Source organism: Silurus aristotelis (genome assembly GCF_946808225.1).
Source record: "Silurus aristotelis genome assembly, chromosome: 16".
In the NCBI taxonomy this organism is placed as follows: Eukaryota; Metazoa; Chordata; class Actinopteri; order Siluriformes; family Siluridae; genus Silurus; species Silurus aristotelis.
The window spans coordinates 23790899-23816675 of record NC_139589.1 but is presented as its reverse complement, the minus strand read 5'-3'; the positions used below and the strand labels follow the sequence as shown (position 1 = coordinate 23816675).

General features: G+C 43.5%; 1 protein-coding gene across 8 annotated transcripts in view; it reads right to left on the bottom strand.

The window, feature by feature from the left end:
- The window catches only part of wdr7 (WD repeat domain 7), a 99427-nt gene that overhangs the window by 69049 nt on the left and 4601 nt on the right, over positions 1-25777 (bottom strand). For 5 of the 8 annotated variants that reach the window (XM_083563656.1, XM_083563654.1, XM_083563651.1 and 2 more), the window contains exons 2-16: positions 24879-25050; positions 24615-24721; positions 24294-24372; positions 22316-22490; positions 22143-22219; positions 21928-22047; positions 21584-21729; positions 20130-20232; positions 16557-16704; positions 15633-15881; positions 14683-14903; positions 12179-12374; positions 9010-9224; positions 2216-2449; positions 665-1164 (exon numbers count right to left, since the gene is read on the bottom strand). In XM_083563656.1, the coding sequence (XP_083419782.1) occupies positions 665-1164; positions 2216-2449; positions 9010-9224; positions 12179-12374; positions 14683-14903; positions 15633-15881; positions 16557-16704; positions 20130-20232; positions 21584-21729; positions 21928-22047; positions 22143-22219; positions 22316-22490; positions 24294-24372; positions 24615-24721; positions 24879-25037 (2729 nt within the window). In that variant the 5' untranslated portion in view covers positions 25038-25050. Of the gene's footprint in view, positions 1-664; positions 1165-2215; positions 2450-9009; positions 9225-12178; positions 12375-14682; positions 14904-15632; positions 15882-16556; positions 16705-19764; positions 19879-20129; positions 20233-21583; positions 21730-21927; positions 22048-22142; positions 22220-22315; positions 22491-24293; positions 24373-24614; positions 24722-24878; positions 25051-25777 lie in introns of all 8 variants that reach the window. The other 3 variants (XM_083563650.1, XM_083563652.1, XM_083563649.1) reach the window with 1 other exon arrangement.

The following is a 25777-nucleotide window of genomic DNA, read 5'->3' as shown; positions in this document are numbered from 1 at the left end:
TGTTGTCTGTGTTCTGTTTGCTTTGGCCGAGCTGTGAAGTTAGCGAGGATGATGAAATCTGCGATGCACTTTCTGGACTCTGGAATCTGGACTTTCGGGGAATGTCAAAGCTGGAAACTTTCCATGGGAATTAACGGGAATATTTGGGAACTTACAAAATTGCAGGTTGGCCAATAACAGGGAACTTAAATGTGGTTGAAAATATCATTTTCATTAACAAAATAATGTCAAAAAATATCCATCTTGGCGAATTTTCATGTACATTTCATAAATGTTACGTACATTTATGTTTAAAACTTCTATGTGCTGCGTGTCAAATGTTGTGCAACAAAATTATGTCATTTAAAAATAAAATCTATATTAGTTTGCATGTGTGTCAGTTTATGACCAAAGTTCTGATCCAAAATTTGTATATTTATGTTTGTATATAATATATTTTACATAAATGTCCCAAAATGTCTAAATAATTACCATAAATTCCTGGTAAGTTTCCAACCTGGAATATTTCCCAAATTCTCCAGATGAATTACTTGTGGAAAGTTTTCAGAAAGTTATGGAAATTTACTGGAAAATCTTCCCCCCTTGCAACCCTTACAGTGAGCACTCTGGTTTTACGGTTTTAGACTGAATTGTGGTATTTATGGTAAGTTCACTCAGCACTCACCTGACTGGCGCTTTCTTCATGTGCTCGCCCACGAACGTGGCATTGGTCATGCCCATGAGTGTGTTAGCCAGCGAGATGACGGACAGCAGGTGCTGGGTGGTGACCGCACGCGAGACGCCGTACGTCCCCTTGCCCACCACTTCAGAAACGGAGAGCTTCCTGCCTTCGGGGCCGACGCTACTCGCTAACTGCCTCAACAGCGAGTCCTTGAAGGTGGGCAGCATGAGGGACATGTGGCCGCCGCGCGAGATCAGGCCGAAGGAGATGGGCGTGTGCGGTCTGAGCATGCCCAGTCGGCTCACGCACACCTCGTCCAGCGTGCTGTTCAGGCCCCAGGCGTGCAGGCAGGACATGAAGAGCTTGGCCGTGTCCATGGTCAGGTTGTACTCCAGCAGACTGAGGGATTTGGATTTCTCCTCACGCCGGCGAGCCTCCTCCTCTTCATCCTCGTCTTCGTCCAGCAGGTGCTCCTTGATGTTCTCTTTGATGGTTTCTTTTACCTGCAACGAGGAGTTCGGGGCGTTTTTTTTCTTTTCGATAAAAATAATATATTTTTATATATCATTTTTAAAATGTTTGAATTAAAGTTTATAAATGTTTATAAATGATAATCCAGTAATTTTGATTTTGAGAGCAAACAATTGACAAAATGAAAAATCCAATTACAAATTATTGTTTCACATTGATGATTTTTATTGAATTATTTAACTACTACCGGGCCACGGACCGGCACCGGGCCAGGGATCATATAGTACCAGGCTGCACAGAAAGAAAAATTTACAATTTTTATGTATTCTGTATTTTGTATGAATTTTAATTGCTTACATTTGAAGTAAATTTCCAATTTATTGAAAAGTTTCAGACAGTTTTTTTTTAATGCTTGGATAAATAAAGCTACCACTGATTCTGCCTTACGAAAGAAAAAAAGAAAGAAAGAAAGTTTTATTTTTAATTGTCAAATGTACATTACTAGCACACAGAGTGTTAAGGGCCTTGCTCAGGGGCCCGAAGAGTGGCAGCTTGGCGATACCGGGGCTTGAACCACCGACCTTCCGATCAGTAACCCAGAGCCTTAACCACTGAGCTACTGAAATAATTAAATAAATAATGTGATTGTGTATAATAGTAACGTTATATAATATGCACGTCCACAGAGGTAAACGTGAGCGTACATAATTGTCCATATGATAATAACTTCTGTATCTACACCAAAAAACACAGACCTCTTAATAATCATTACTGAATAATATTTAAAATAACTTGAAAATACTGGAAAATCGGAGCCGTGCTGCACATCATGCGCTGCGTAATCGTCTCGGCCGTCCCTGAAGTTCTCCTCCATCATTATTCCCCTCCCCCTAATTAAACACTGTTTTTTTTTTTATTTAGATCAGTGTCTAATTATAAATCAGAATTAGAATTATACCGATTTCCTCCGGACAGTTTCCCGGCAATCGAATTTCACTAAAGGTGATAAATCCGGAGGTTGGGAAGGAAAACGCGTGAAGGTTTCCCTTGTGCCGCGTCCCTGTCTCGCGTCTCCGTACTCACCTGCTTGAAGATCTTGTTGGCGAGGAAGGACCCGCCCTTGTCGGCGCCCCCCGGGGCTTTCTGCAGTGTTTCGGGGGACACGAGGGTGGGATTGGGACGCTGCGCCTCCTCGGTCAGCAGCTGGATGATCACGGCTTCCACGTCGAAGAACAGGATGTGCATGTCCGGGTCGGTCATGTTCGTCTTCATCGCCTGCACCACCAGTGCATTGTGGGAGTATTTAGGCAAGTTGCCCTGTTAGGAGAGACAGAACGTACGTCACACACTCGATACTACGTGATCTTTCTAAACATATTCCACGTTTGCTGTTATAATTGAACTGCGGTCTTCTGGGAAGATGTTTTACGAGAGAGATTCATTCGGCCACGAGGGTGTAATTAGAGGCAGGTTTACAAGTACAATTGATAGGAGTTTGGAGAAGCACGACATATGGCTGTAAAAAAACAAACAAAAAAAACAGATGTCCTAATACTTTCGGTCAAATTGTGTGCACCTGCACTGCATCACAGTCTTAGTTACTTTTCAGAGGACATTAGTTAAAAGTTCCCGTGTGCACGCTGATCTATTCGCTCCCTGCTCCACATAATAATCTCTAATGCTCATTAGGGCCATGAGCATTCATTCCGCCTCATCTCCTTTTTAAAGCCGCGCCGGTTGTAAATTGCTGCCCGGCTAATTGCTATTCGATGTTAATTCAATGGCCGGAGCACCTGCTCTCCATTTTAAACAAACGGCAGGACGTTCGCCGAGTGCTTTTCTGACAAAGGTGAGGCAATAACTGCAGAATTAAAGAAACCATTATGGGAAATCGGCCAAATGTCGCATGTTTTTCCCCATGAAAACTCGGTCTGTTCTTTCGTTCGATTGCGATTTGATTCGGCACAAACGCTCGGTGCGATCGGACGATAAATTGAACGGTTCTTTTTTTACGTTTCAGGAACGAATGGAAACTTCCCCCGGATCATGCAAGGCTTTGGGAAATCATCAGACGTCTCGTTGGTTTTTCATTCGTTTTATCTATTGGGTAAATGGAAACGCGGATCCTCAATAAACAGTGCACGCCGTCATTTTTCCCCAATTTTCTCTTTTCGAATGCAATAAAACGAAACCACACGGTGATTTATAAACCATAAAGGATGTCCGTATCGTGCTATAATGCGCCGACATGCCATGCGGCATCACGCGGTCATTAATAAGCGACATGAATTGCTGATGCGATTTATTTTTTAAATAGACGTAAAGACGTTAGAAGAACATGGACACACAAACCGAGCATGTTAAGCAGATCTTCGAGGAGTGGAATATGAGGCATGGTCAAGCTGGTACAGGTCTGGATCTTCTATTTCAAGCGAAGGGAAAATTTCATGCTCCTTGCAACCAGCACATGTAGATGGAAACGTCCCAATACTTTTGGTCACGTAGTGAATTTTGCTTTTATTAAAATTTAAATAGATGGTGTGAATTTGTTTCAACATAAAGCTCGGAATATATATAATTAATACACACTTTAATTATATTTTAATATATTATATTATTTATATTATACACACACACACACACACTTTACCTACACAGCCCAAAGTGTCTCTTTCAGGCTATCTTTTCCCCTTCTTTCACCCCACTCCTTCTTTTCTTCCACCCTCTCCTCCCTCTCTCCCTCCCTCTTTCTGATGCGTTCACTCTGCATCTGGTCCTGATCGTTCAAATTGGTTTCACAGTATCGCCTATTTCTGACAATTAGCACGTGTCGGGGCGGCTTTGTGCCCACGCTCAGCGGCAGTTACTGGGCCTGAATAGCCGAGAGGGTCTGCCTCACTGATCAAGCGCACACACACACAGAAAGAAAGAGAGAGAGAGAGAGAGAGAGAGAGAGAGAGAGAGAGAGAGAGAGAGAGAGAGAGAGAAGAAAGCAAGCAACAAAGTATTCAAAAAAAAAAAAAAAAAAAAAAAAAAAAAAAAAAAAAAGCACCTGCCTCCTAATTTCCTGCTGTCTCCCTCTTCCTTTCCTTCTCTCGCTCTCTTCTCCGTTTAAAAACTCAACATTTTCACTTCTCAAACTTCTATTCGTTTGTTCAGACCAAAAAAAAAAAAAGATGACAACTACGTGCTACAGAAATTTCAGCCAAACAACCAACCACAATCAGGCCTCAAGCGAACACGTCCACGTCCGATATCCACGTTCAAAAAGATCAAATTTAACAAATGTAGATAGATAGATAGATAGATAGATAGATAGATAGATAGATAGATAGATAGATAGATAGATAGATAGATAGATAGATAGATAGACAGACAGACAGACAGACAGACAGACAGACAGACAGACAGACAGACAGACAGACAGACAGACAGACAGACAGACAGATAGGACACTTTTCCCCAAATGAAACATTTTTTAAATACATCAGAAACCGAAGTAAAAAAAAATATCTATTTGATTAAACCAATTTATGGAAATGTTTCAACACTAATTTGAGTAAAGTAAAAATATCTAAATACTTTTTGGAATTTAAAAATAATTATCTTCAGCTTTGCGTGAAAAAGGTTGTGTTGTTTAGTGGAGGGGTGGAGCTATGCTAAATTTCTATACAAATTAAAAAAGCTCACAAAATAGCCAGTTATAATATTACACTTTATGCGGAAAGATATATAAAAACACTACACACACACACACACACACACACACACACACACACACACACACACACACATACCCAACATCTACAGTTTAAAGAGGATTTCTACCTGGAAGCTGATGATTAAAAAAAATCTATTAAAAAAAACCTTTTTTTCTTCTACTGATGCCTGAATTATTTTATTTAAAGATATTAAGATTTTTGTGTTTCTTTTTTTTTAAGGAAGTAATTTTTATACAGTATATATAAATATAAAAGTTTTCAGTTATCAGTTGTTCCTGGATTTAAATTTTTCCGTTGTTAAATGATCACAGGATCACAATGAGGTTTTGTTCAATTTTATGAACTCAAATAGGAACATGGCGTTAATCTGGTTTTGTTGTTTTTTCCCTCCCCCTGTTCTTGTTTCTTTAAACCTGTGAACACTGAAGCAGACAGACAGACGCCCCAACCGGAGCGGAGAAGCATCTCTCCATCTCCAGGATGTCTGTAGTCTAGAGCCGGCTTTAACCACCGCTCTCTCGCTCGCTCGGATCAGTGTCAGAGAGGAGAAACTCGATCCAGTGTGAGCGCGCATGCGTGTGTGTGTGTGTGTGTGTGTGTGTGGGGCAGCGTGGATACACGAATCACAAGCTGTGTCACCAATCAGGTCACTTCTATCAATAAAAAAAAGAAAATCTGGAGCTTGTCCATCAGAAACAACAAACAAACAGAATTGTTGATGTGTGTGTGTGTGCGCATGTGATCTTACAAACTATTCTGCCTTTCTGTCCATGTCCACACACACACACACACACACACACGATTACTGAATTACAAAGAAAGCAATGTGGCTTTCAATACACACATAAACCTATTCCCAGTCTGCACGTTTGTGTGTGTGTGTGTGTGTGTGTGTGTGTGTGTGTGTGTGTGTGTGTGTGTGTGTGTGTGTGTGTGTGTGTAGACATGAACAGAAAGGGGAAAATACGTGACACCTAACATTTTCAAATCCTGATGTAGACACACACACACACGTGTATTGTGCAGTGTAATTAGTGCATGGTGTTACACTGCCCTCTAGAGTTCATTTTTAGTCATTGCATGAAAACAATAAAGCCCTGCCTCAGTGACTGATTTATTTTGAGGTTTTTAAATTGTATTCATTTGTTCACGGTTTATAAAAAAAAAATTGGAAACAACAAAAATTCAGGACAAAAAAAAGGCTAATTAAATAATAATACGAAAGAAAGAAAGAAAGAAAGAAAGAAAGAAAGAAAGAAAGAAAGAAAGAAAGAAAGAAAGAAAGAAAGAAAGAAAGAAAGAAAGAAAGAAAGAAAGAAAGAAAGAAAGAAAGAAAGAAAGAAAGAAAGAAAATTAACATAAAAAAATGTAAGGAATGAAGGAAGTGAAAGAAGTGAGGGATGATGAGGCAGAGATGAAAGACATGAAAATGAAAAACTTTTAATATATTGTCCTATAAGTTACTGCTTATTTACATGTTTATTTTTAACATTATATTGATGCTAAATAACCAAATATTCATTAATGTTTATTCATGAATTCACTTTATTTGATTTGTAGGTTATTTTATGAGATTCCTTTTGGCACTTCTGATGATGATGATGATGATGATGACACTTTGTACAGAGCGTGTACAGAATGTTGCTTTGGAAGGAAGTGAAATGTTGGAAATGATCAGACGTCTGAACACAATTCCCCCCTGACGCCCCGCTGTGATTTCTGATCGTCTCTGTCTCGCTAGCGGTCAACTGGCAAGCTGGAGAATAGGAGGTGGACGTGTGTGTGTGTGTGTGTGTGTGTGTGTGTGTGTGTGTGTGTGTGTGTGTGTGTGTGTGTGTGTTTTCTGTGCTTGCTCTAATGCCCTGTCATTCCCTCTGACAACATAATACAGCAGCGGTGATTCTCCTGCTCGTCTCTCCGAGCAAAACCTGCCATTATTCCCCCCTGTGCAGCTCCAACACCAACCCCAACCCACCCAGCCGGCCTAATGATACATAATCACTATCAAACACCCTGCAATCACTCACACACACACACACACACACACACACACACACACTCTTTCTTAACTATCACATTCAGGACTCCTCCTTCTCTTTCATCCTCTTTCTCTCTTTCAATCTTTTTCTTTATCAGTGCCTCAAGCTCGCTCACCCTCACTCACTTTCTCCTTTTCTCTCTTTCTCTCTCTCTCTCTCTCTCTCTCTCTCTCTCTTACCCAATCTCATACTCTCTCTCTCTGTCTTTTTCTCTTTCACCTTCTCTTTTTATCTCTTTCACTCTCTCACTCTTTCTTTCAATGTCTCATCCTCAGTCTCGCTTTCTCTCTTTCTTTCTCCATTTTCTCTCTCTGTCATTCTTTTTCACTTTCTTTGTCTCGTTCTCTCTCTCACTCTCTCTCGCTATCTCTTTATTCTGTTTTTCTTTTTTTGTCTAATAATTTTTCTCTCTTTTACATGCTCTCAGCATCTCTTTTTTCTCCTTCTTTTTTTTTATTTCTCTCTTTCTCTTCCCCCTTTTCTCTCTCTCTCTCTCTCTCTCTCTCTCTCTCTCTCTCTCAATAGTAGTTACATTGTTTTATAAAGCACTGGTTTTGTGTGTGTGTGTGTGTGTGTGTGTGTGTGTGTACCTTGTCTGCGGCGAGCATGTTGGTAGTGAGTGTGTGTAGTTTGTGCTGTGCGTGTGCTGTGCGTGCGCACGTGTGTGTGTGTGTGTGTGTGTGTGTGTGTGTGTGTACCTTGTCTGCGTTGTCTGTGGCAAGCAGGTTGGTAGCGAGTGTGTGTAGTTTGTGCTGTGCTGTGCGCGCGTGTGTGTGTGTGTGTGTGTGTGTGTGTACCTTGTCTGCGTTGTCTGTGGCGAGCAGGTTGGTAGTGAGTGTGTGTGTAGTTTGTGCTGTGCTGTGTGTGTGTGTGTGTGTGTGTATATACCTTGTCTGTGTTGTCTGTGGCGAGCAGGTTGGTAGCGAGTGTGTGTAGTTTGTGCTGTGCTGTGTGTGTGTGTGTGTGTGTGTGTGTGTGTGTGTGTGTGTGTGTACCTTGTCTGCGTTGTCTGTGGCGAGCAGGTTGGTAGCGAGTGTGTGTGTGTAGTTTGTGCTGTGCTGTGCGTGCGTGCGTGTGTGTATACCTTGTCTGTGTTGTCTGTGGCGAGCAGGTTCGTAGCGAGTGTGTGTGTGTGTGTGTGTGTGTGTGCCTTGTCTGCGTTGTCTGTGGCGAGCAGGTTGGTAGCGAGTGTGTGTGTGTGTAGTTTGTGCTGTGCTGTGCGTGCGTGTGTGCGTGCGTGTGTGTATACCTTGTCTGTGTTGTCTGTGGCGAGCAGGTTCGTAGCGAGTGTGTGTAGTTTGTGCTGTGCTGTGTGTGTGTGTGTGTGTGTGTGTGTGTGTGTACCTTGTCTGCGTTGTCTGTGGCGAGCAGGTTGGTAGCGAGTGTGTGTGTAGTTTGTGCTGTGCGTGCGTGCGTGCGTGCGTTTGTGTGTGTGTGTGTATACCTTGTCTGTGTTGTCTGTGGCGAGCAGGTTCGTAGCGAGTGTGTGTAGTTTGTGCTGTGTGTGTGTGTGTGTGTGTGTACCTTGTCTGCGTTGTCTGTGGCGAGCAGGTTGGTAGCGAGTGTGTGTAGTTTTTGCTGTGTGTGTGTGTGTGTGTGTGTGTGTGTGTGTGTGTGTGTACCTTGTCTGCGTTGTCTGTGGCGAGCAGGTTGGTAGCGAGTGTGTGTAGTTTTTGCTGTGTGTGTGTGTGTGTGTGTGTGTGTGTGTGTGTACCTTGTCTGCGTTGTCTGTGGCGAGCAGGTTGGTAGTGAGTGTGTGTAGTTTGTGCTGTGTGTGTGTGTGTGTGTGTGTGTGTGTGTGTGTGTCTGTGTACCTTGTCTGCGTTGTCTGTGGCGAGCAGGTTGGTAGTGAGTGTGTGTAGTTTGTGCTGTGTGTGTGTGTGTGTGTGTGTGTGTGTGTGTGTGTGTGTGTCTGTGTACCTTGTCTGCGTTGTCTGTGGCGAGCAGGTTGGTAGCGAGTGTGTGTAGTTTTTGCTGTGTGTGTGTGTGTGTGTGTGTGTGTGTGTGTGTGTGTGTACCTTGTCTGCGTTGTCTGTGGCGAGCAGGTTGGTAGTGAGTGTGTGTAGTTTGTGCTGTGTGTGTGTGTGTGTGTGTGTGTGTGTGTGTGTCTGTGTACCTTGTCTGCGTTGTCTGTGGCGAGCAGGTTGGTAGCGAGTGTGTGTAGTTTGTGCTGTGCCATGTTCTTCAGTGCCGCCAGGCTGCGGCGCGTCATGGCCTGCTTCAGATTAACTGCCGCGTGATTCAGACCGTCTACAGACGCAGGGACGGCCTCATCACACGCATTCAATATCTCCACCGCCGTGATCCCCATCACACACCTGTCCAACGCTCCTGAGAGACACAGAGAGACAAGTTTTATTCTGTGATCTTTGACTTCCTGAATCTTATTTCCGTTGTTACGTGTCTGTATGTTTTATACTTTGGCAATACGAATGGTCATATTTTCCTATCAATTAACCTCTGAATTTAAAATCTTAAGGCAGACAGAAAAAGAAAGAGAGACAGAGGCAGAGAGAGAGAGAGAGAGAGAAGAAGAAGAAGAACAAACTGGAATAAAGAATATTATTTTTCTAAATAAAAATGCAAGGAAGTTAAAATGCAGTAAAGAAAAGCGAGAGAGAAGAGAGAGAGAGAGAGAGAGAGAGAGAGAGAGAGAGAGAGAGAGAGAGAGAGAGAGAGACAGAAGGAAAGAGAGAGAGATGAAGTGTAGACGGTGTAAAAGAGCACAGGTCAGCAGTAAATCAGTCGGACAGACAGAAGGCAGCAGTGTAATTCTCTTTAGTTGGCTGTTGTAGCTCCGTGTGTGTGTGTGTGTGTGTGTGTGTGTGTGTGTGTGTGTGTGTGTGTGTGTGTGGGTGTGTGTGTGTGTGTGTGTGTGTGTGTCAGCTAAAAGCTTCTACAGCAACACTAAACACACAAATCCATAAACATCAAAAGCCATTAAAGTGGATCCAAACGGCCCGTCGCCAATAATCATCTAAATTATATCAGGGTATTGATCAGACTCTCCACAGCACAGTACGGCAGAGTAGATCAGAGCGGATCGGATCGGACCGGAGCTACCGCTCTCTATTACTGCCTCACAGTGTCCAGTTTTACTGCTGCACTCCACACCAATTAGCCCAATATACATCACACACACACTCACGTGCAAACACACTCACGTGTACACACTCACGTGCACTCTCGCACCTGCATAGCATGAAATGTTCACTTCACTAGAACTACAAGACCCAAACCTGTTCCAGCATCCATGAAGAGCTACTTTCCATGAGATGAAGTGGAAGATCTCCTGCTATAGAGCTCCAACCCTTTGAGATGAATGTGAACACTGACTGCACCACAGACCTCATCACCTGTCCTACATCACTACCTGACTTTAATAACACCCTTCTGGCTAAATAAACCTCCACAAAACTTCCACCAAAGTTTTGTGGAACATCTTCCCAGAAGAATGGAGATTATTAGAGCAAATGGGGAGTAGATGTGGAAAGTTTAGGAAGCACGTAGCACTTTTATGAACAAACTTGTGGTCACATGCACATTATCAACTTGTGCTGTTAATATCATGAACAGCAGCTACGCTAATTCCTCTCCACTGCTTCTCTTTCTCTCCCCATCCCGAGGCATCCTGAGGTTTGGCCAGCTCCAGTCACGTCCCACCTCGTGAAGATTATGGACCTATGGATGATCATGGAGAAGTAGATGCCGAGTGTTTAAAGGCCCTGGCATGGAGAAGCTGATGCTGGATCTATGATGATCACAAATTGTTCTGTATTGTTGAAAGATTTATGATCAAACTCTTGATGTCACCCATATGAGGATGGGTTCCCCTTTGAGTCTGGTTCCTCTCAAGGTTTCTTCCTCATATCATCTAAGGGAGTTTTTCCTTGCCACTGTCGCCACGGCTTGCTCATCAGGGACAAACGCACACCTTCACCTTCACTGTTGTTTTCTGTAAAGCTGCTTTGAGACAATGTCTGTTGTGAAAAGCGCTATACAAATAAACTTGACTTGACTTGACTTGACTCATGTCTGTCTCTCTCAGACTTTCTTTTTTTTCTGCAGTCTCTCTTACTGTCTCTCTCTCTCTCTGCTTCTTCTTTATCTCCCTTAGTTTTCCCCCATCTGTCTGTTTTATTCTGTCTCTGTCTGTTTGTCTCTCTGTCCTTCTTATTGTGTCTCTTTTTGTCTCTCTCTATCTCTCCCTCTCCCTCTCCCTCTCTCTCTCTCTCTCTCTCTCTCTCTCTGAACTCCATCTACGCTCCGTTTCCCTCTGCTTCATTTCATCTATCCTTTTCTCTCTTTCCTCACCTCACCTCTTAATTCCCTGCCATCTTCCCGCTCATGTTTTCATATCTCCCTCCCTCCCTCCTTCCATAAACGAGTGTGTGTGCAGAGCTCCTCTCTTTCTCCGCGAGATCTGTTCATTTCACACTCAGGTGATCCGAGCGCTTCCTGACTGTTCCCCTGGCAGAAAATCGCCCGTGCGGTAAATAACGCCTCACTTCCTGTCTCGCTCATGATGTGGGTTTGCTCCGGAGCCTTGGGGGGGGTTCGGGTGCAAGAGACATTTTAAGTTCAGTTCGTTGTGAGTCGTTGATGGGAGAACAGAGGGACATTATAGGGTTTATGTACAGTTTTTGAAATCCAGCGTCGCGATCGCACTCCCGTCTAGACGGAAAAGCCGCGGCTCAGCAGCTGCGCGTTTATAATAATCCCGTATCCTGTCCTACTTAGCTCAGGTCCTATAAAAAGCAACGGTAAGAGGAAACACAAACTGCGCTGATGTGTGGAAGTTGAAAGGGAGGATGGAGGAGTGAAGAGATGAGGAGTGGAGGATGGAGGGGAGGGGTTGGGCGTTTAAGGAGAGATTTACTAAGTGCATCCCCAGCGCTCTCATCCACCGAGACAAGCGTGATTAAAATTTCAGCACCGTTTTAAGAGAGTCAGCAAAGGCAGGCTGGCAGACAGAGCACAACACAAACATCCATCAAATATTGAACAGGAAGGAGAGAAAGAGAGATCATGACTTAACATCGGTATCTCGATGGCCAGTAAAGGAGGAAGGAGCTGCTGAGGGACGTTTAAGAGAGGGGATAAAGAGAGTGACAGAAAGTGGGGAAAATCAATGCCTAATAGCACACCTTCCCTCTAGAGACACACACACACACACACACACACACACAAAATGCACTTTAAATACATATCACCTTCGTACTTCTGTCTGCACGAGCAGACGACGGTTTTAACCTTTACGCCAAACGCTTGAGTCTACGACTCACCAGTGTCCATCTGCCAGACGTACACCGAGCCGTCGGAGCAGCCCACCACCAGGTAATCGTCACACGGGCGCCATTTTATCACCTGGATGGGGAAGAGGTGGCGCGAGGCGAGCATGATGCACTTCCTCTCACGGAGACTCAGCAAACCCACCGAGTGATCGCTCGCAACGGAGCACACGCAGTTCTGAACCCGAATCTGCGGACACACAGAGGCAAAGAGACATGGGGTAAAATGGGGTGAAACAGTCCACCATCACTTGCAAACACTCTGTGCGATAAGTGTAGTCAAAGCCGGTGCAATTCAACTGATTAGATTTTTTAGATTTAGAAACCAGACCTACGTTCACGTAAAAAAACATGGTTAAACTGACAATCTGCTCATTCGCTCAGTATGAACACCGTCATGCTAAAGTCTTTCGTTCTAGTAGGTACATCTCCCTCGAAATAGCTTGTTTTGATGACGCTCCAACTGAAATTTACCTCCCGCAAAGAACATATGTTGAGCCACTACTGCATCTGTAATTTGTCTCAAAGAGAAATCTACATTAACATTTAAGGTAAAAAAAAAAAAAGAATTCAAAAAATTAAATAATCAATGATTAAACAAAATTAATCAGACATTTTAGCCAGGACTCCTCAATAACAGTTCCGACCTTATGGTTAGGATCAGAGGTCGACCGATTCGTCTGCACCGATATATTGTTGGATCTACCAGCAAAAAATCCGTACCTATAATTTTTCCGGGTTGCATCAGTTGCTGGAGCGGTTAAGAAGGTACGCTGTCATTACGAGAGCGGCCTCTAGAGGCGGATCACTGACACCACGTGCTGTTAGGTTTTACACGCGAGACTGCGTGCTGCATGGAGTGCGCTACATTATATTTATTATACACCGATCAGACAAAACATTAGAACTTTATGAGCGGTGAAGTGAAGAACATTGATAATCTCTTCATCATGGCACCTGTTAATGTGTGGGAAATATTAGGCAGCAAGTGAACATTTTAGAAGCAGGAAAAATGGGCGAGCGTAAGGATTTGAGCGAGTTTGACAAATTGAGACGTCTAGACGACTGGGTCAGAGCATCTTCAAAACGGCAGCTCTTGTGGGATGTTCCTGGTCTGCAGTGGTCAGAATCTATCAAAAGTGCTCGAAGGAAGGAACAGTGGTGAACTTTTTGTTGTAGGGATGTTGGTCAATCCTCCACTGACTTATTCTTTACGTATCATTGGCACATTTACACATGTAAAGCTGCTTTGTGAGGATTTACGTTCACAAAAGCGATATATTATTACAACTGAATTGAATCACGGCGGTAACAGAATAAGAATCTCCTCTGCCTGAGGTAAAATATTATCCAGAGAACACAATACACTAAACTGTCTTTCTCGCTAAGACGAACGACCAGCAATGAACCTCGACACTCTCCATCCTTGAGCAAAATCTAAAATGAAAAGCCTTGAAATAAGGCAAACACACACACACACACACACACACACACACACACACACACAAAATCATCTAACAAATAGAGAAAGAAAAAGAAACTTAGGTGCCAATTACCTACACAAAAAAAAAGAAAAAGCCAGAAAAGAAAAAAAATAAGTAATAAATGATAACAGCACTTCATCTCTGACAAAGAGACTCTGATTGAGTGTGTGTGTGTGTGTGTGTGTGTGTGTGTGTGTGTGTGTGTGTGTGTGTGTGTGTTTGAATGCGTGCGTATGTGTGTGTTTGGAAGAAAGCCAGCAGACTGTAAATTGCAGCAAGGCTGTTTGTTGACAGTTAATGTTCTTGAGTGTTGATGGAGAGCCTCAGGAAGCCTTGAACATGAACAGCCTTTCGGTCCGCGCGCCGTCCGCCGTCCATCATCATCGCCGCGGCAACCGCATCAACACAAGTCATCCTGTCCGCGTCATCGCATCGCGCCACGACTTTACAGCGGTTGCTAAAGGTTACGAAAGTCTAACGCTACCCGTTTCAATTTCCAAACTTCTGCCCATTCTTCGGGAATCACCCGATTTATCGTATTGTTCTATAAATCACTTGCGTGTATAACAATAAAACACACACACACACACACACACACACACACACACACACACACACAATTACAAACAGGAAGCTATAGATTGAGAAGCACTTTGTAGCATCATTAAAAGCTTTGGTGCTTAAGCAACATTATTGACGCGCAGTAAATCAGAAATACATGACACTGAATCGTTAAGTGTGTGTGTGTGTGTGTGGGGGGGGGGGTTATACAAACACACACAGGAAAAAATAACAGATAAAAATTAGCATGGATTATATGCTGCTTTAGAAAGGGGGTGGGATCTAAACCTTTTTCGACCAATCAGATCACGGCAAAAAAATTGTGAATGAAATATAAAATTTGGGGATTTGTTTTGTTTAAAAAAACAACAGCATGCAGTTCTCCGTTCTGATTGGTGGGATTTTGAAGGAGTCTCCAGTGAGAGTGATGAGAGGTCGAGCAGGAGAACTCACGCTGCAGGTCTCCGGTGGGACGAGGAGCTGCGTGATCTCTCCTCCGTGCACGCAGAAGATGTGCTTCATCTCGCCGGTGAAGATGTCCCAGACGATAACGGAGAAGTCCACGCCGCCCGACACCAGAGAGCGCTGGTCGTAGCGTGGGGACACCTGGTGGGGGTACAGCAGACACGTCACCTTGTTCCTGTGTCCTCTCAGGGTGCGGTGTGGGGGCCAGCCTAAGGAGACATGAGGGACAGAGAGAGAGACACATCAGATAGAGAAGGAAAAAAATAGTAACAATCGAATAGTTTAATGAAAGGAAAAAGAAAAAAAAATGATAGAATGAAGATAAAAATGACAAAGTGAAAGAAGGGGAGGATATCAGATAGAGAATAAAATAGAGTGATAAAAATCAGGACATGAAAAAGAAAGAAAGTATTAAAAGAAGAAACAAAGACTGGACAAAAAAGGGAGATATAAACATACAAACAAAGAAAACACAAAGATGAACACAAACAAAGAGAGAGAGAGAGAAAGAGAGAGAGAGAGAGAGAGAGAGAGAGAGAGAGAGAGAGAGAGAGAGAGAGAGAGAGAGAGAGAGGCAAAGACAATAAAAGAGAGAAAAAGAAAGTCAGACAGACAGACAAAGAGGCAAGACAGATGCAAAAAAAGGACAGAAAGACAGAGACAAAAAGACAGACAGACAGTGAGAAAAACAAATAGAAAGAGAGAGAGACAGACAGAAAAAAAAGAGACAGATGGACAAAGAGAGAGACAGAAAGAGAAAAGACAGACAATCAAGTAGAGACAGACAGAAATAAAATGACAAACAGATAGAGAAATAGAGTAAAAAAAAGATTGAAATATGTGACTGTTTGTTCTCTGGGTTTCACAGGGAGGTCGTCTGGGTTCCTCTGGTAAAATATCACTGTGGATTTTTCTGGAACTTTCCCTCAGCGTCTCACCTCTGCGCAGCATGTGTTCTCCCTGCAGCAGCTGGACAATGGCGGTCTGCGTGGCGGGGACCAAGACGATGCTGCCGTCTTCCCTGCCGCACACCAGGCGTCCCTGTGACGGGATGTACACGCTCGCCGTCACCTTGATGGGCTCCTCAGCGCCGGGCAGCACGCTCAGCTGGTCAATGATGCCCGCTGGGAGTGGAGTAAGTTTATTGAACGCCTCCTGCAGGCAGATCGTGGAGGAAACCTGCAGCTCTGTGGGGAGAATAAGGACTATGGTTTCAGTGCTGGTGGCCTTGTTTGTCATGCCCTATCCGGCCACCAGGGGGATTAAATTTCCTGGGGGGGGTTTTAGGTAAAGTTCTCAACATGAACACCAGAGGGAGACATATCACATAATTTTTTTCTGTTACACAAAAAGATCCAAATAAATTTATAGAAAGTTTGTATATAGAATTAATTTTTTTTCCCTTCTGCAGTCACTGTGTATATATATATATATAGGTGTATAAAGGTAAGTAGAGTTGTGTAGAGGTGTGTAAAGGTAAGTAGAGTTGTGTAGAGCTGCGTAGAGCTGTGTGTGGGGGTGTGTAAAGGTAAATAGAGTTGTGTAGAACTGTGTAGAGTTGTGTGTGGGGTGTGTAAAGGTAAGTAGAGTTATGTAGAGGTGTGTAGAGGTAAGTAGAGTTGTGTAGAGTTGTGTGTGGGGTGTGTAGAGGTAAGTAGAGTTGTGTAGAGTTGTGTGTGGGGTGTGTAGAGGTAAGTAGAGTTGTGTAGAGTTGTGTGTGGGGTGTGTAGAGGTAAGTAGAGTTGTGTAGAGGTAAGTAGAGTTGTGTAGAGTTGTGTGTGGGGTGTGTAGAGGTAAGTAGAGTTGTGTAGAGTTGTGTGTGGGGTGTGTAGAGGTAAGTAGAGTTGTGTAGAGTTGTGTACCCGCAGCTGAAGACAGCGGCTGCAGTGGTGAAGTGTCCGGGATGCTCCACAGCGTCAGCCTGCCTGCAGAGTCGCCCTGAACCAGCAGCTTATGGAACGGCTCTCTACGTCCGTAAAAGAAGCGCGTCACTGGAGGACAGATTAGTAACTGTAACACACACACACACACACACACACACACACACACACACACACACACACACACACACACACACACACACACACACACACAGATTAGGTTTCCTGAAGCCTTTTTCTTTTACAGCACAGCAAGCAGCACTCTTCTGGGTGGAATGCAGGCCACACTACACACATCACACCGCGCGTTCGGGAGGAAACCTGGGGACAGTGTGTGGGGAGGAAGTGGAGCAGCGGACGCTACATCCTGAGTCCCAGCGTAGGTGATATAAAGAGTTATAACAGCATTATAAACACTCCGCTCGTCAAGGCATTTCCAGCTCATGCAGGGTCACGTGTGGGGCCGGTCACTCGGTTAGTGAAGGGTTTCTTAAATATTGTGGAAATATAAGCATCAGCCATTTTAACTGTATGGTGTTAAAGGTGTGCTGGTTACCATGGGAACAGCAGAGGGAGTCAGATGCACTTCCTGTCCATAAGAGGAAACTATCACGATGTGTGTGTCTCCCACGGACTTTTATACAGTGTGATGTTACAGTTTATACCACAGTGCTGATGAATTCTTCATCCTGATTGGTCAGAAGGTGTTGATTACCACACGGTATGGCCAAAAGTATTGGGACACCCGATGATTCCACCCAGATGTGGTTCTTCCTCAAACTGTTAGCGCAAAGTTGGAGACACGCAATTGTATATGACGTCTCTAGAAAACTGTAGCATGAAATTTTCCCTTTACTGAAAAAACTAAGAGTTCCAGCATGCCAAAGTCTACAAAAAGTTTACATGGGATGGATTGGAAGATCTCCTGCTATAGAGCTCTGACCTCAACCTTATTAGCATGATCAATTGGAACGCTGATTGCTAGAGGTCGTTAGATTTCATCAGCTTTGCCGATTGACCTGCACCGATAGCTGATTCCTGAAATCATCTATACGCAAAAATCCATACAGTCGTTTTTCCAGGTTGCGTTATACAGTACAATAGCGGCCTCTAGAGGCAAATCTCTGAAGCCACATGCTGTTCATTTTAACTGTCTTTTTTATTCCTAAATTAAATACAAATCTTAAATAAATCTATTGGAACATCTTCCCAGAAGTTCATAAAAAGCAAATGGGGACTACATGTGGAATAGAATAAAAAAAAATAAAAATAAATCAGGTGTCCACAAACTTCTGGCCATATAGCGCAAACATGCGCTAGCTCAAATACGCTACCGTGTCTATGGTAACCACTTACAAAAGGAGAAAGAAAAGCTTTGATTCGGTGACTGCGTTTTCTCAAAGCAGACGTCTAATTTCTTTGAAAGGAGTCTCCAGTGTCAGGGCTTCACCCCCAGCCATCAGAAAGTCTTCAAGTTTCTTAAGTTCACGTGAGAAGCTTGCGAGTTTTTTTTGTCAAAGAAATGGTGTGGGAATGAGCGTTTATAGCTGTTGATAACAAATGTAACTAAAAACGGATAAAAACTGTATCATGTTATATTATAATCCTTAAATGTGTGTTGTAACTGCTGTGGTATAAGAGGAATCAAACACACCTTGGTATGCTGTTAAAACAATTATAATCTAGTTCAGAGGGGTGGTAACAGGAAGCCCCTGCCCCCTACCCACCCCCCTGTGTGTCATACTGTAGAACAGCACCCCCACTCGTGTTTTATTCCTTACTGAGTGTGTGTTTGTGGATGAGGTGGCTGGATATGAGAGCGAAAGCTTCTGCTTTCTATCATGGAGGAGCCTCAAGGCATTCTGTGGGGCCTTGAGTACAGTGCAAAGTTCCACCAACGAGTTAAAACACACACACACACACACACACACACACACACACACACACACACACACACACACAATACCGTTATAGTGCTATATAAAAGAACCAAAAACAAAAAGGAAAGGAGGAAGTGACCCCTGAGGAGTATCAGTGCCCATCTCCATCCCTGGTACAATACTCACGTCTAGCCGTGTTTTTTTTTTCTCCCCCTCAATAAATCTGTTTACTGTGTTTTCCCGACTATAACATGTACCATCACCAAAATTCAATTTGTTTGGCGCGAGAGAACACACGTTTCGGATTCGAGAATTTCCAGAATTAAATGCAAAAATCTAGACTAGACCTCTAGCTCGTAACATTTCACGTTTAACGTTTGCTAAGCACCGCCTACTTTAATCAAAAAAAGATCGTTTCGGACTGACGGGTCTGAAAAGCAACCGAAGATCTACACAATGATCTGCATGGATCATTGAAAAACCTGTAGCTCCTTCATGCAAACTCGAAGCTCTTTAATAACGTTCTAGAGCCAGTTTCCAGAGTAATGCTGAGGTCAAAATTGGATTCGGAAGCTTGTGGCCAAAAAAAAGCAAAACAAATATCAGATGCTCTGTATACCATTAGCAGGGATCTGAAGGCTGAGACTGTGGTCTTATGAAACTCTCAACGAAAAGGAGTTTCCTGGTATGAGATTTTCTGAACAGCAACATTCTGCCATTTTTTGCGGTGTCAGCGAATCCAGAAAATGCAGACGCTCTTCGGAAGGTCTAGAGTCATCTCTAAACGCTTTTTAGATATTCATATGTTAAATACATTTTTATTTCATTTAACCAACTACCTAGCATCTTAGCTCTTTCTCAGTCTAAACAAGCTTGGGGACTTTGCATGCATCTTCACCAGGTGAAGTCAGATGAAGGAAGTCAGTGATTGGTCAGTTCTAGTGGGGGGAGCATGAGATCGGGCGAATCAGAGTGAGTGAAGGATACTGACTACCAGGCAGCAAAGCGGAGGCGGGCGCACCGCAGGGCAGCTCTTTCTGGACATCCAATCAAATTCACCGGTGAAATATCGAGACCAATTTGGAACTCCAATTCGTGGTGCAGGCGCTGCACAGAAGATATCGCGAGATCGGAACTATCCAGCGCTAGGACACTTACCAAGTGAATGAGTGAGTGGATGCCCATGGAATCTCTCTCTTTCACACACACACACACACACAAACACACACACACCTACACACAGAGAGAGTGAGCGACCCCTAGATGCCCTAAATGCGGTGCGCCTGCATCCAGCTGTCTGAGGTTCTTACTGGTGCCTCTAGAGGCCGCTGGAGGTACAGCAGCTCAGGAGTGTAGAGCTCCGGACCGGATGCGCTGTCGGGGATACACACGATAACACACTGCCCCTCGCACTCCTCCTCCAGCTGCAGGCGAGCCGGAGGAAAGGGAGAGCAGTCGGCCGACAACACACAAACACCAAAATATGAGCAGAGAACATTAACACGGTAATACACACAACATACAAATGCGCAGACACGCCACGAAAACTATGATACGACAAAATTAATGAAAGAAATCACACAAATGCAACAAATAATATGGAACACTTAGGTTTTGCGCTCACGTGTGTGTGTGTGTGTGTGTGTGTGTGTGTGTGTGTGTGTGTGTGTCTGACCTGTTTGTCCGCACGGTTTGCGATGCTGTACACCAGAGGAGGGATAGAACCTTCTGCCGTTTTCCCGACATCACTGCGGAAGTGCTCACTGGCTGGCAGACAGCTAAGGCACACATACACAATGGACACACACACACACACACACACACACACACACACACACCATTAGCTTTCTAATTCGTATTGACATTACACCTTTATATACAGTTTATAATAAGGCAATGCGAAAGTATCTGGCGATACGATACTTATCACAATACGGTATGTTCCGATACTGTAAACAAGGCCATATATTACGATATTGCTTATTTTAGGAATAGGATAGAATTTCAGGAAAGCTGTCAATAAAAACACACCACCATTTGCATTAATTACATCTGAAATGACACTGCTAATAGCTTCACTTTTTCCACATTTTGTTGTTACAGCTTTATTCCAAAATGTATTTAATTCATTATTTTCATCAAAGTTCTACAAACAAAACCAACAATGGCAATGTAAAAGAAGTTTGTTTGAAATCTTGCAAATTTATTCAAATTAATAAACAAAACGTATGTATGTCTCCACAGCCTTTGCCATGACACTCAAAATTGAGCTCAGGTGCATCCTGTGTCCACTGAACATCCTTGAGGTGTTTCTACAACTTGATTGGAGTCCACCTGTGGTAAATTCAGTTGATGGGACATGATTTGAAAAAGGCACACACCTGATCTATAGAAGGTCCCACAGTAAACAGTGCATGTCAGAGCACAAACCAAGCCATGAAGTCCATGGAATTTACTGTATATCTGGAGAAGGGGACAGAAAAATATCTGCAGCATTGAAGGTCCCCAATGGGCACAGTGGCCTCCATCATCCATAAATGGAAGAAGTTTAGAACCACCAGGACTCTTCACAGCAGGGGGCCACCTGGCCAAACTGAGCGGTCAGGGAGAAGGGCCTTAGTCAGGGAGGTGACCATGAACCTGATGGTCACTCTGAAAGATCGTCAGCGTTTCTCGGTGAAGAAAGAAGAACCTTACAGAAGACCAACCATCTCTGCAGCACTCTACCAATCAGGCCTGTATGTAGTGGCCAGACGGAAGCCACTCCTCAGTAAAAGGCACATGACAGCCTGGCTGGAGTTTGCCAAAAACCACCTGAAAGACTCTCAGACCAGAAGCAAAGAGAAACAAAGATAGAACCATTTGGCCTGAATGCCAAGCGTCACGTCTGGAGGAAACCAGGCACCGCTCATCACCTGGCCAATACCATCCCTACAGTGAAACATGGTGGTGGCAGCTTGTGGGGATGTTTTTTTAGAAGCAGGAACTGTGAGACTGGTCAGGACTGGTCAATGAATTTAATCTATTTTGAAATAAAGCTGTAACAAAAAAACGTGGAAAAAGTAAAGCTCTGTGAAAACTTTTTCCAGATGCACCACACACACACGCACACACCTCCAGTTCAGTTACCTGGCTGGAAGTTTGTAAATGTAGCTGCAACCGTCTTCAGTCCAGATTATAACCTTATCGGCGGCAATGAACTCTCCTCCTGTCCACGCCTGCCCACTCTCGCTGGGCACGGAGCACAGGAGCGAGAAATCTCCTGCATCAAATACCTACCACACACACACACACACACACACACACACACACACACACACACACACACACACACACACACACACACACACACACACACACACAAACACACACACAAACACACACACAAACACACACACACACACACACACTCAAAACACTAGGCAATAAGTGTCCTACAGTTGAGATATATGCACCACGACATGGTTTCTGACCCTCCAGTATTTGGAGCAGACGACGAGCAGAGACAGCTGCGTGAAAGTGCAGAATGAAATACTCTGGCAGCTCTGGCAGTAGATCGGCTTGGACTCCTCCTCAAAGACAGGGTCCAGATCCTGGGATGGATATACACACACACACACACACACACACACAATTAAGATGTATGAAAAACTGGGGTACTTTCAATTGATTGTGTCTGAGCGTATACCTGCATTCGGCTCACTTCTGCTGTGATGATCCACACTTTCAGAATTCCAGTCACGGACACTGCTACCACTGTGTCTTCTGCAACACACACACACACACTTTATCAACCAGATACCCACACAACAATCAGAAGAGTACTGAAGCGTTGGATGTGTGAGGCCCAGCAGTCCGTACCCTGGGTGCGATGGGAGCGAATGATGCTCATTGAGCTGATCCAGTCAGGCGATATTTTGGACACCAGAGAGTAAAGGACCTCCAGGCTGGTGGCGTCCACCACGAGGATCTCCGGGTAGTGACCGTGACACAGGAGACGACCCTCACGCTGGGTCCCGATGGTGAACTGGTAAAACTGTGTAAAGACGGAGAACGGGGTTTAAGATAGTGTAGGATAGTGAGCTCAGTGCTAGTGTAGTGTAGTATAGTGAGCTTAGAAGGAGTGTAGTGTAGTGTAGTGTAGTGTAGTGTAGTGTAGTGAGCTCAGAGATAGTGTAGTGTAGTGTAGTGTAGTATAGTGAGCTCAGTGCTAGTGTAGTGTAGTATAGTGAGCTTAGAAGGAGTGTAGTGTAGTGTAGTGTAGTGTAGTGTAGTGTAGTGTAGTGTAGTGTAGTGTAGTGTAGTGAGCTCAGAGATAGTGTAGTGTAGTGTAGTGTAGTGTAGTATAGTGAGCTCAGAAGTAGTGTAGTGTAGTATAGTGAGCTCAGTGGTAGTGTAGTATAGTGAGTTTAGAAGTAGTGTAGTGTAGTGAGCTCAGAGATAGTGTAGTCTAGTGTAGTGTAGTGTAGTGAGCTCAGAAGTAGTGTAGTGTAGTGTAGTATAGTGAGCTCAGTGCTAGTGTAGTATAGTGAGTTTAGAAGTAGTGTAGTGTAGTGTAGTGTAGTGAGCTCAGAGATAGTGTAGTGTAGTCTAGTGTAGTGTAGTGAGCTCAGAAGTAGTGTAGTGTAGTGTAGTATAGTGAGTTTAGAAGTAGTGTAATGTAGTATAGTGAGCTCAGTGCTAGTGTAATGTAGTATAGTGAGCTCAGTGCTAGTGTAATGTAGTATATAGTGAGTTTAGAAGTAGTGTAGTGTAGTGTTGGATAGTGAGTTTAGAAGTAGTGTAGTATAGTGAGCTCAGTGCTAGTGTAATGTAGTATAGTGAGTTTAGAAGTAGTGTAGTGTAGTATAGTAAGCTCAGTGCTAGTGTAGTGTAGTGTAGTATAGTGAGTTTAGAAGTAGTGTAGTGTAGTATAGTGAGCTCAGTGCTAGTGTAGTGTAGTATAGTGAGTTTAGAAGTAGTGTAGTGTAGTATAGTGAGCTCAGTGCTAGTGTAGTGTAGTATAGTGAGTTTAGAAGTAGTGTAGTGTAGTATAGTGAGCTCAGTGCTAGTGTAGTGTAGTATAGTGAGTTTAGAATTGGTGTAGTATAGTGAGCTAAGTGCTAGTGTAATGAAAAATAGTGAGTTTAAAAGTAGTGTAGTGAAGTGTAGTGTAGTGTAGTGTAGTGTAGTGTAGTGTAGTGTAGTGTAGTGTAGTGTAGGCTAGTGTAGGATAGTGAGCTCAGTGTTAGTGTAGTGTAGTATAGTGAGTTTAGAAGTAGTGTAGTGTAGTATAGTGAGCTCAGTGCTAGTGTAATGTAGTATAGTGAGTTTAGAAGTAGTGTAGTGTAGTGTAGTGTAGGCTAGTGTAGGATAGTAAGCTCAGTGCTAGTGTAGTGTAGTATAGTTCAGAAGTAGTGTAGTGTAATGTAGGCTAGTGTAGGATAGTAAGCTCAGTGCTAGTGTAGTGTAGTATAGTTCAGAAGTAGTGTAGTGTAATGTAGGCTAGTGTAGGATAGTAAGCTCAGTGCTAGTGTAGTGTAGTATAGTTCAGAAGTAGTGTAGTGTAATGTAGGCTAGTGTAGGATAGTAAGCTCAGTGCTAGTGTAGTGTAGTATAGTTCAGAAGTAGTGTAGTGTAATGTAGGCTAGTGTAGGATAGTAAGCTCAGTGCTAGTGTAGTGTAGTATAGTTCAGAAGTAGTGTAGTGTAATGTAGGCTAGTGTGTAGGGTAGTGAGCTGTTAGCTTAGAAGTAGTGATAGTGTAGTATAATGAGCTTAAAGGTAGTGTAGTGTAGTGATCTCAGAGGTCATTTAGTGTAGTATAGTGTATTGAGGATAAAAGTGTAGTGATGTGTTACCTGTATACCCGTGTGAGCACAGGCCAGTTTAGTGAACTCAATGCAGCGACCATCATTTACATCCCACAGACACATCTCTCTACAGACAAAAAAATACAAACACACGCACAAAACAAATCACACCTCCTGAAGTATTGCATGGACACTCTGCTTAACAAGTGATTCTTCACACTGATTTGTCTTGGACATACCATTTGCACGATGCTCCCAGAGGAACAGTGTTAAAGCCACAGTGTTTCATTTAAGAGCATAACAAATTCACACAACACACACCGATTCTATCGGACCACTTTGTGTGTATAACAGCGTCTGTGTACCCACCCGCTCTCCGAGGTGCTGACCATGTACTGCTTATCACTGCTCGCACTGGCCTTGGACAGACAGGTGACAGAGGTGCTGTGTCCAAACAGCAGAGCGCGAGGGTTAATCTGCACAGCCACAATAACATCATGAGCCGGACATCAAAGGTGAAAAGGTGATATCTTATACAATCCACAACAACAGAGTGAGAGTGAGAGAGAGAGAGAGAGAGAGAGAGAGAGAGAGAGAGAGAGAGAGAGGGGCTTAGGACCAGTGCAATCTCACCTCAAGTTCAGGGGTCAGGTCCCAGATGCAGATCTGCCCGTCATGGCAGCCGCTGATGATGGTGGCCAGGTCATCCATCACCAGCAGGCTGGAGATGCAGTGTGTGGGAGCATTGCGGCCCCACAGCACTATGGGTAATACCAGACTGTTTCCTGACATGTTCTCCTGCAAACTGTGATGGAAAATGAAGAGAAATAAATAAAGTATGCTGGTGTTTTGTGTGACACTATATGGAAAAGTTTGTGGACCGAACCACACATTTGGTATTGGTGATTCTTTTTTGAACATATCATTCCACATCTAGCTTAAAATTATTAATTTGTTATAATAAGCTCCACTCTTCTGGGAAGATGTTCCACTACATTTTCTGGAGATTTGTAAGGTTTCATTCAGCGACAAGGGTGTATCTATAGCAGGAGATCTTCCACGCCAACCACATGTTAAGCATATTTTCAAGGAGCTGCATTATCAAACGTGCGTAGGGACATTGGCACGCATGAACAGATTTGGGTCTCCAGCTCAAGTGAAGGGAAAACATCTGGGTGGAAAAAGACAGGGGTCCCATTACTTTTGGCCATATAATGTATATAAAGCATAAAACCCTAATGTGATGAAACATGTCCTTGAGTGTTTTATTCCTCTGATAATACAGCAGTTTAAAAATCTCAAAGAAAACATCCCCATAAATTATAATCGAAAATACTATAATTCTACACAGCCAATAAGATATCAGGAAAAACGACCCACTGACCAATCAGAATCACATCCTTTAAACAAATGCTACACTGTTCAACTATTCCAATAGATGATACAGACGGAGGATCAGATGCTAAAAACTTAGTACAGAGCATCGTTTTGCAGCTGGTCCATGTTATAATGAAATAAAGAGAGAGACAGAG